General features: G+C 34.3%; 1 protein-coding gene across 2 annotated transcripts; it reads right to left on the bottom strand.

The window, feature by feature from the left end:
- Positions 1–2,269: 2,269 nt before the first annotated feature.
- Positions 2,270–10,668, bottom strand: LOC111286073 (putative sucrose-phosphate synthase 1). Of its 2 annotated transcripts, none has more exons than XM_089762549.1 (13): positions 10,415–10,668; positions 10,203–10,292; positions 8,768–9,009; positions 8,420–8,483; positions 7,618–8,316; positions 7,250–7,366; positions 6,992–7,123; positions 6,651–6,827; positions 6,113–6,166; positions 5,967–6,029; positions 4,920–5,855; positions 3,943–4,070; positions 2,270–3,178 (listed from the first exon to the last, which is right to left on the bottom strand). In XM_089762549.1, the coding sequence occupies exons 1-13, from the start codon at positions 10,595–10,597 to the stop codon at positions 3,085–3,087; spliced, it is 2,979 nt and encodes a 992-aa protein (XP_089618675.1). In that variant the 5' UTR covers positions 10,598–10,668; the 3' UTR covers positions 2,270–3,084. The 2 variants fall into 2 exon arrangements, with proteins under 2 accessions (XP_089618675.1, XP_022731593.1); XM_022875858.2 differs by having other exon boundaries at positions 2,270–2,919.
- Between the last annotated feature and the right edge of the window lie 377 nt (positions 10,669–11,045).

Genomic DNA, 11,045 nt, shown 5'->3' with positions numbered 1-11,045 from the left:
AAATAAAGCCAAAAGTGTAGGATTTCTGATTTCTATTTTTGTTAATATTTTGTCTGGAATGTTTTACCTAAAAAAGTACTGTACCAATTTTTTTTTTTTCGTACATATCAGCTCCTTATAAATCATTGTTGTAAATAGCTTGCTTAAATTAAGAGGAGAGGAAAAATAGATATCATTGTTGAAACAGTTTCAAATAAGAATCAATCGAATTTTGTTTGAGAAATTAAATCAATCGAATTACTAATATATGAAAAGAAAAAATATAATTTATACCATACTTTTATTTTTGTTTAAAATTTTAATCTCTATTTACTTAATTCATTTAAATTTTTTAAAATCCATAATCTTCAAATTATGTGCGGGAATGTCAGAAAAATTAGCAGGAGTAGATATATGCTAATGTGGAGAAAAATAAAAGGACCGACCATCAATCGCATGATCCTATGAGAGTTTTTTTTTTTTTTTTGGATAATTTTATAACGTAAAAGTTGGGTATTCTGCCAACTAAAATTATGAACATTAAATTTGTAATGGATCATAAAGTGCATTGAGTTAAATGCCGAACCATTTGATTTGAGAAAACATTAAATATAAAAGTTAGTATTTATACATTATGAATGCTTTTTTATAATTTTTATTAAACATAAATCTTTACAACCAAATGGAAAGGAATTAGGATTCATTTCATTTGAGAAATTCAATATAACTTTAAAATTTTATTTTTAATGTAAACAGAAAATTTACCAAAAAAAATTAAGAATAAATTTAATAATTCATTAATTCGTATATTTATAATATATATATAGTACTAATAATTTATATATTAAATCATATTTTATATGAAAATTTTGTTTCATAATTTGTATTAATATAAAATATAAAATATATATTTTTAAATTTATCTAAATTATATATAATTTTTACTAAAATTTTAAATATATCAACTTTATATTTATTTTTTATCATAATATTATATCTTATTTTAAAATTTCAAACTTTGGCTAAAGATAATAATTTCAGCACTTGACATTCAGCGCTCTAAATATGAGCTAAACACGTCAGACCCTTTTTTACCCTAAAACCAGCTATCTGCTTAAATGTTTCGAGTTTTATTTTATTTTTATTTTTATTTTTTCGCACGAAAGTTAACTTAAGAGGACTAAAATCCCTCCTGTTATTCCGATTTGACTTCATCCAAAATTTTTAAAGATTAAAACGCCACATGCAATGTTGATTTTTTAAGAAATATATCATCATCTTTTTTTCAGTAATGCTTGTTGATGTAATCTTTTTCATGATCAAACTTATACATTTTTTAAGTTTTTATGATTATGAGTATATTGCTATCACTTTTTGTTCCTTTAATTATTTTTATTTGTTAAAAATATTTTTTGTTCAATTTAATTTTTAATATTAATTGAGACCGTCTTATCAAGTCCACAATTGGAAAAAAATAAAATAGAGAATATTGAATAAAATAAATTTCAAAAAATAAATTAATGAATCAGGTGCAATAAAAGAAACTATGAAAATAAATATTAAATAAAATTTGTTATGCCATAATAAAATGAAAAAAAAAAATTGCTCTTAGGATATCACTTAAAATTTTTAATAATACTAAAATTCAATTGAATTGTAGTGTAACAAACTATACAAATATTGTTTCCACTGGTAAGCAATGAAAAAAAATAAAACAACAATTTTTATGCAACCTCCAAAAGAAAAATCCAACTTTACAAGAAAGAGTGAATCAACAGAAAAAATTTATTGCTACTCTCAAATGGAAGGAGAAACAAGACCTTTTTTTTTTTTTTTTTTTGTTTACCACCAATAGGGAGCATTTCATTTTTTTTTTCCTTGGTTTTGGAGTTATACAAAGCTAACTGAAGAGGTTGCAAAGTTTTAATTTATTTTCATGATCAAATACTCGATTTTTTTTTTTTATACGTGAAGTCAGGACAATCTTTAATAACGAGTAACCGGTTTCAAGTTTTAAAAAAGGAGGTGAATGATCATATCTCAAGTGCTGAAAAGTGATAGATGAGTGACTATCCCTAGAAGTCCCCATCTACCAAACCTTTCTCTATCAGTCGGATAACCTGCTGCTAGCCTCGCCAGTCGCTACGGAACGTTCGGATTGCGACTTCTTGAGGGCAAAAGTGTGAGGAAAACGTGAAAATGATCTTATTCTTGTTCCATCCCATCTCATACATGATACAATCACACACCATAAAAGAAGAAAAAAATTGGCGATATCCCCGCAGCAATCTGCATAAACAACTTTTATATCACATTTGTATCAAATTTGCGTTGGATAATTAGGATTGGAAGTGCCATGCCAAAGACTGGCAGACACCCAACTCAACGCATTTTTAATGATACAACAGCCATACAAATATAGTTGACGGCTGGTATTCAAACTTACTCGCGTTAGAAGCAAACATCAGAGGACATTTTGAAGGAATGTACAAATCTCATGGAAATATTTAGATTGGGTTTTGATGTTTTCAGGGAAAAAAACCTAGCATCCAAGGCTTCAAGTTATGAGTTATGAGCAGCGGCCGGATAAAGGAATAAGAAATGACAGTATGATAGGTGAGAGAAGCTCTGGTGTGAATCTTGGATGGAGGCATGACTCTGATTTTCTAGCTTTTAAGTATATTCTTCAAGGAATCACGGACATTTGAGCTCGTGCAATCTTGAGGTGTCTGAACAATGTTGGGGCTGTCAACAGGCATGACATGGGAGAGTGGATAGTTTCTGTTTGCATGCAATAGATTGCTTGCACTGCTGCAAATTCCCTTCAATATTACACTTTTATGCAGCCCACCAAGCAACCCTTCATAATCTGTATCCCCAGAGTCTCCAACAAAAACCACCATCTTTGACAGGTCAACACCCCACCGAACATACAAATACCTGAAATGTGTTTGGGGTCATTGAATTCAAACATTATTAAAAATATATATATCAATGATCAAAGAAGAAAGCAACTGTTTTGGGCACCGAAAAAATATAATAGAGACTTATTCAAGTGAGAAGGCTTGTGGATTTGGCTAATCACGGTTTCTTCTTGCTGGATGATTAATCAGTATCAAAGGTAACCAAGAAGGCCCAAAAAAGATAGGAGAAAGAAAGAAGCTTTGGCATCTCTGCAGCTAAAACATATGAATGTTGCCTGTTGACTCAACACATCATAGTCACCAGATCAATCATCCATTTCAAACAAAATGTTCAAAACCCAATGAATTTCCTATTTGCAAATTTGGATAACATGCATGCGGGTTTTCTCACAAAAGAGGAAAAAGAAAACGAAATTAAAATCAAAATAAAAAAAAGCATTGCTTTTTTTACTACTGCACTGGAAAAATATTGGTAGACCCAAGCATATTCCTTTTATAGAAATAAATGGTAAGCATGAGAACTTATAGGACGATACCTTTTTCTTTAACCATAAATGGGAAAGGCACTTCATGAAGACTGAATTGCCAAAGTTAGTTAAAATGTATCATAGGTCCTTGCACTCTTCGATTTTTTAAAATTTAATTCCTCTAGTATTATTTAAAAAAATTTAATCTTTATAATATTATTTTTAAAAAATTTTAGTTCAATTGTTAACAATGCACAAGGACTAAATTCCTTAAAAAATAATATTATAGGGAGTAAATTTCTTAAAAATCAATACTATAAGGACTAGATTCCTTTAAATAATACTAGGGACTAAATTTCTAAAATTTGAAGAATACATGAACCTATGACACATTTTAACCACCGATGTTTTATGATGAATAAAATGGACAACCATGGAAATCAAAGCAATATTTAAGAGAAGAATCATTATAGCATTTTATGATGAATAAAATGGGCAAACCATGGAAATGAAGGCAACATTTAAGAAAAGAATCATTATAGCATTATTTAAATGAACAAAAAAAACTCCACCTGAGGGCTTGGGAACGAGATGCCAGCACTGGAATTACATTTATCCTGGTTCCATTTTGACAATAAACAACATTACAACGCAGAGCTTGAATTCTCAGCAACTTCCGGAGCTCCTTAACAGGGGGAACCTAAGAAGATAATGAACATAAAATGCATATTTTAAATGGCATTGAAAAAGAAACATCATCAACATATGTGAATATATAATCACTGGCTAGATGTCAGTGTCCACATCAACTTGTGAGGTATTGTTTGCTCAAACATCATCAACATATGTAAATATATAATCACTGGCTAGATGTCCGTGTTCAAATCAACTTGTGAGGTATTGTCCGTTTTGATTTTTTTGGGCCTCACGGTTTTGTCCCATCAAAGGGACTTCATAAGTTAAAGATGATGTGAACACTTATATCTCAAGAACAACTCTAGTACACGTGGGATTCATAGCTCCTCTCTAGGACCATGACATCCTCCCCACTTCAATGAGGGTCCACTGTCCTCGGTGGCACATACCCACTCCAACAAGGGTCCACTGTCCTTAGTGGCACATTGCTGGTACCCCAAAGTCAGCTCTAATACTACTTATATTTCAAAACCAACTCTAGTACACATGGGATTCATGGATCCTCTCTAGGACCATGACATCCTCCTCACTCCAACAAGGGTCCACTGTCCTTGGTAGTACATCGCTAGTACCCCAGAGCAGGCTATGATACTAAATGTCAGAATCCACACCAACTTGTGAGGTATTGTCCACTTTAACTCCATTGGGCCTCACGGTTTTGTCTCACAAAAAGACGCCTCAAGTTGAAGATGGTGTTAACACTTATATCCCAAGACCAACTCTAGTTGTGGAATTCATGACTCCTTTCTAGGACCATGACACTAGACATGTTAGAAATGTAAACTTGAATTCATCCTTGTTTGATTAGAAAGTCATTTGCTGGTAGTCAGTAGTATAATGAAAAAAAATTTACCATTCCTGCATTTTTCACTTCAAAAGCATAACAGTAATCGGTTGAAATTTGTTCAGCTGCGGTAACAATCTGTTCCTCATTCCCTGCCTTCTTATTAGTAGTCGATCCTGCCCAACGGACCAAAGTCTTTCTCAATCCTTCCCCACCCCAACGATATTCAATATGCGAGTGGTAATAGAAGTCAACTACGAAGGGACCATCTTCAGGATTAATAGTTGAATAGAAGAGGTCACTACCGCTATTGCAGATGAAAGCGTCAAAATCATTAGTATTCAAGCCTCCAGAGATCAGAAAAGATTGTATCTCAGAAATTGTCATGAATGTTGACAATATAAAACCTATAGAGCCTTCATTCCTTTCTTTTTCCACAGCTTCGAAAATCATTTTGATGGTGTCAAGAAGATCTTCATTGGAATCACAGTCCACAGCAATGACAAAGATATGTTTCCTCCTCCTTAATGCTGGAAATTTTCCTGTGCTGGAACTATGATCTGCTCTGTCTCCAGATCCAGCTTTCCTTTGATCTTTTAAAAAACCTCTTGACCATGATAAAACAGCATTCTCTAACTTACTCTTTCGGTCAGCAGCATTTCCTTCTGAATCTAAAGAATTATCATTTCCACTCCTATCTCCATCCAAAGAAAATTTCAGGTTCAAAGAAATATCCTGTATATCTCTCAAGGAATCACTTGGTGAATCTGATTCTGAAGTTTCAGCTCCATCATCACTCCTTTGCCACTGTGGATGCCTTGGTTTGTAACTGGCAATTCGAGATAAGTAAGCTTTACAGTGCTCTGGCCATGAAAATAGGTGAATGTTCTTCAACCCATTTTGACGACATCTTGCCCAGAGCTGCTTGTCTGCAACAAGCTTTAGAAGAGCATCAGCAATCGACTGCTGATCATGAGGATCAACAAGAAGACCATTGTCAAGTACCTGTAAAACATCTCATATTGGTTATCATAACAGTGATTCAGACTTAGGAGTCTCATGTATGCTTGTAATTCTATGATGCCCAATAAACACACTGTAATTGATGAGTCATACCCGATGTATATCAACAGGACCTCCATTTTTTGTGGCAACAATAGGCAAACCATGAGCTGCCGCCTGCAACAAAAGAGCCACAGTCATATATGGTTTAAAACTCGGATGAAATTAATAAACTATTTATAATGTATTTTACAGAGCACCTCGATCAAAGTAAGCCCAAATGGTTCAATAAAAGCTGGATTAATGAAAACTCCCTGCAAAAGAAAACTGGATCAGAAAGAGAAATGTGCAGATAATCTTGAGTGAGAGAGAGAGTTATGATAGATTACAACAATTTTAGAAGATAGTGTGGCAAGAAATAACAACCAAAGACTCAGCAATAATTTTTAGATACCCAAAGCAAGTGTCTCGATGATAGCATAACAAAACTACCCAAAGTCATATCCCTCCATATCACAAGGCAAAAAGACAGAAGCTCCGCGATCCAAAAATCAATGTTATATATATAATAAGTGTTATAAGATAAACAATAATTGAACATAGATAACAACTGCAATAACATAATCCTTTCACAAATAAGATTTAGAATATGAGTAGAACACAGTCAATACAACAAACTTGGAACTTGGCAAGAGACCAAACAGATAAGTTAGTTCCAAGCATGTACACCAAAATGGAGGTAGACCGAATATCAGACCATCTATGAAATTGATGTAAAACATGTACTACACAAGTTACCTTTGTCTTTGCTGCTAGACGGTAAATATCAGGAACCTCAAACTGTTTATGGTGTTTAGGATATGCCACTTGTCCATAAAGATCATATTTGTCAATAAGCTTAAGTACTGAGAGAAGAACCGAAGCATTTGTGCTTGACATTTCATCAATTCCATCTCGGTTCCCCATGATTAGTGTCTGTAAAGCACCAGAGAAAAAGAAAGGTAGAATTAAAAGAAAGCAGCAGCGAACTAGCTTCAGCTTTTCGTCACAAGCAAGAAAAAGCTTATAACAAAAGAACTTTCAGTAAGAAGGAAGAAGCTGTTTTCCTCAACCAAGTCTCCTTAGTAATTCAAACATACAAGGTTTGCAAGCTCTTGTAGTGGACGACATTCTCCAAAGGCTTTGACCAATGTTGTGATGTTCTTTTTGGGATCTGGCCGAGCAAGGGCCAGTATCATAGGCTTTCGAGGATTGGAGAAGAAGCGCATTATCTACAAAATACAAAGTTCAAAATTAGTATCAATTTTAATGGTGCAAGAGACATAGTAGCATGTCTTTGGTTATGGAAACATTAAGACAAAACACTATGTGGTAAATGCATAAGGAATGATTAGGACCTCAGACCAGATAGGCGGGTCTGGGGAAGATGGATGTTCTTCACTCCCTTCTATTTCACCATCCATATCACCATCTTGTGGAACAATATGATGGAATTCCATTCCAGGAGGAATTATCTGTACAAAAGATAGATTCATAATCAACATTCTATAACCCAGCAAGAGAGTCAACATGCCTGCATGTTTATCTGAGTGAAGCAAGAATCAAACACCACGCCTGCCCAGCCAACCTCATGAATTAACACACTACACATGCAATAATATCCATAAGCCAAGCTCCAAAGCTGGGTAGATACACCTCAGTTTTAACAGCATTCTTTGACACCAATTAAAGCACCTTGAAAAGTACATAATATTCAAGAACTTACAACCATGCGAGGCATGAACCTTCCATAGCAGCTGACATTTCGCCTGATCCTTACACGCAGTTTACGCTCCAGGACTGGGTCAAAACCATCATATAAACGCCACTGCTCACCTATCTCCTGTCTGGTACTGGTTATAACTATTTCAGATGCATCAAGAGATAATTCTTCAGCTTCTATTCGGCGCATAATTTTGTATGTTGAATTTATTTCATCTCTTGATAAGCGGCCTTGCTTTAAAAGCTGTTCCAACTTATCTCGTCCAAGCGAGTGGCCAGTAAAAAGCATTGGTACATTTAAAGCACCAGATAAAAGAGCAGCTGAGTCACCTGCATCTGCATAATGTCCATGGATGGCTACAGGCCAGACTGGTTTCCCACTACCAATCTGCTCACCCAGAACATTGGATATCTGTATTATGTGGCTAAGTGCACCATCAACAAATTCAGGGATGTAAGGCCACAGAAGTTCTTTGGGAATATATTTATCCCTAGGACCAAATGGTATTCGGACAATATAAGCACCACTGCTCTCTCCCATCTCATCCATGAAATCTTCTGAATTTCTTGGTGTCAGCATCTCTGTGGGTTCACCATAGCTCCAATCTACATCTGGTGATGCAACCTGCCTAGTCAGCAAATCAACCCGATAAACTCCTGGCATTGAGCCTAAAGCCCTTGCAAGTTCCACAACATACTTAACCTATAGACAACAAAGTTCACGATTGGTCAGTTATCAGCACATGTGATTTGACAAGTTTTCTATAACCAGAATTAGAGAGAAAAAGTTTCCACAACCAAATCACCTGACCACCAGTATCAGAATCCCGACCAAGCTCCATATTTTCACCACGAATCAGACCATGAAGGCTGCATGGGTACGAGTTGTTAAAAACATTAAAGACCATCATGCATTCATCCTAACCTCAAGGATACTTTTACATGAATTATTGTCAAAAAATGTTCTTTTTTCTTTAACTAAATTTCATTTCAGCAGCTAACCGATTGATTTCAGGCCAAGGTTAATACCAGAGGCACAAATCTATAATTTTTTAAAAATAAAATGGTAGAAATACTGCAACACAAAGTTAACGATGCATAATCCTCAGCACATCTGAGTTAAAAAAACAAAAGCACTAGAGTTCAGCTCATGCCTTATTAACACAATGTATAGCTTTTTTCCCTTCTGTTGACTAGCCCAAGTCTCCATTGCGTCAACAGAATTTATTCTAGGCAGTCTGCTTTTGTTGCTTTCACCATGAGCTGATACATCACTGACAATATCTCCTTTCTCCCCTTCTGATAAGTCCTCAGACATATCAGCGGTTGCTTCTCTGCGGCCTCTTTCACGTTCAAGACGGCGTTTAGCTTTTCTCTGGGCCAACTCTCCCTCAAGCTAAAAAAAAACAAGGAAATATAAAAAAGCTTAGGACTTAATCACAAAGAGCTCAACAAATCTTTAGTGTATTAAGATAGTGAAAATTCAAATTTTCGAGTATTACTAATTATTTTAACCATGCCAACCCACACCCCTCCAAGGAGGGAAAAAATCAAACTTCAAACTCTGAAGTCAGTAGAAGTCTTATTACAAATTTCTTCATTGGTCAAGCAACGGGCAGGAACTTTCAGTTTGTTGCAAAAGTCAAAATAACTCCAACTCAAGATTAGAAACTTAAACTTTGGAAAAAAAAAAAAATTAGACAGCATATCATCCACATTGCACATGAAGAACACTGAAAAGTTACTTTATGGGTAACGCCAAGGGCTTTTTTTAAATCACCTATGCCACCCACTCTGAGCAACCAAATCAATCACTAATATTCTGTTTTCATCAAAATACATTAAGTTTAATTCAAACAAAAGGCCATTTTTATTTAGGAATTAGACATGAGAAAGGATCAAACTTAGGAAGCGAAATACCAGCTTACACCTCCTACATTCAATAAGGAAATAGAACTTTTCACTCAAATTGCATTGTAATTCATAACCAACCATAATAGATGCAATAACATAACTAAGACTCCGATTGGTTTTTGGCTGTTGCTTGTTCTACTTGATTTTTAGTTCCTAAAATGTTACCAACAGATTTTAAAAAATAAATAAATAAATGGTAGAAACAAAGTCATATTAATTGGTTAAAATAAAAAATTGGCCGAAATGTAAAACCAGAAAAAGTTACATTTTTGTTTTTTGATTATGCAAAAATATTGCTATTTGCTCTTGTAACCGCACTTTTTTTAGTAGCAAAAGCAAAATATTCTTCTTCGAACAAGGGTATTGTATTAGAGGCATTTGTTAGAGTCCTGATAAAAATCCCATACCAATACCATTAAATAACATTCCATCAATCCCCTCAGAAACAAACCAGACTAACATTTTTTTTCACACATTTCAATTACTTCACAAACTTTTGTTAACCAATTCAACCAAATTATCAAAAAAAAAAAAAACCTCAAACATATTATGCTTCGCATTCCATTCTCACCACCACCGCCATCATCATCACTTCATAATTCAACATCTAAAATCAAATTCCGAAAAAGGGAAAGAAAAGAAGACAGACAAAAAGAAAGAAAGAAAGAAAATAACCTGTTTCTTTTGACGAGCCAAATTCCATATCCTCCAACACATATTCTCCAATCTAGTGTTTCTTTCCTGGGGACTCCTCGTTGCTTGAGCCTATACCAACCCAAAGAATAAAATAAAAAAATAAAATCCATTCAGCTAAAACCCATATAAACATGATAAAAAAAAAAAAATCAAGTTCTATATTCGAACAGATTGTCAAGAAACAGCAGTACCTTAACCCAGGAACGGTGGAGATCAGTTTCATCGAATCCGGTGATGACCTCCTCCACGAAATACCGAGTTGGGCTAAACCTGCCTCGTTCCCGGAGCAATAGCGACGATTTGGCGTCATCTAAGTTAGGACCCACATCTAATATGGCCTCCAAGTAACTGTTTATCCAGTCGTTACCCGCCATTTTTGTTGAACGGAAAAAAAAAAGGTGAGAGATCGAATGCAACGAAAGAGAAACAGAGAAAGGTGATGACTGATGAAACGAAAATTTTGGTATTGTTATATAATGGGTGGTTTTTTATTGGTATTTGTGTATTGCTTACACGATAAGGACACTGTTGTCTAAATTGTAATACTAACTGCAGTATATTCAAGAATTAAGAGCGAATCTACCAAACCAAAATTTTGTTTCCAGAAACATAGGATTTTTTGTAATAATTTTTGTGCCCAAAAACTAGTAGTAGTAAAAAATTATTGATTTGTTGAAAGAAAAAAAAAATTACTGTTTTTATTATCAAGTATATTTTTTATGTTAACGTTTTTACTTGATATGATACGCATGTTTGATAAAATCAGATTTGGCATTTCAATGTTTTATTACCGACGATTGATCATGGAGTTTCTTTTAACTG

The sequence above is a fragment of the Durio zibethinus genome, chromosome 6 (assembly GCF_047325235.1).
Source record: "Durio zibethinus cultivar Kanyao isolate XHJ-2024 chromosome 6, ASM4732523v1, whole genome shotgun sequence".
Lineage (NCBI taxonomy): Eukaryota > Viridiplantae > Streptophyta > Magnoliopsida > Malvales > Malvaceae > Durio > Durio zibethinus.
The sequence above is the reverse complement of the archived record's forward strand: the minus strand, read 5'-3'. Positions and strand labels throughout refer to the sequence as shown.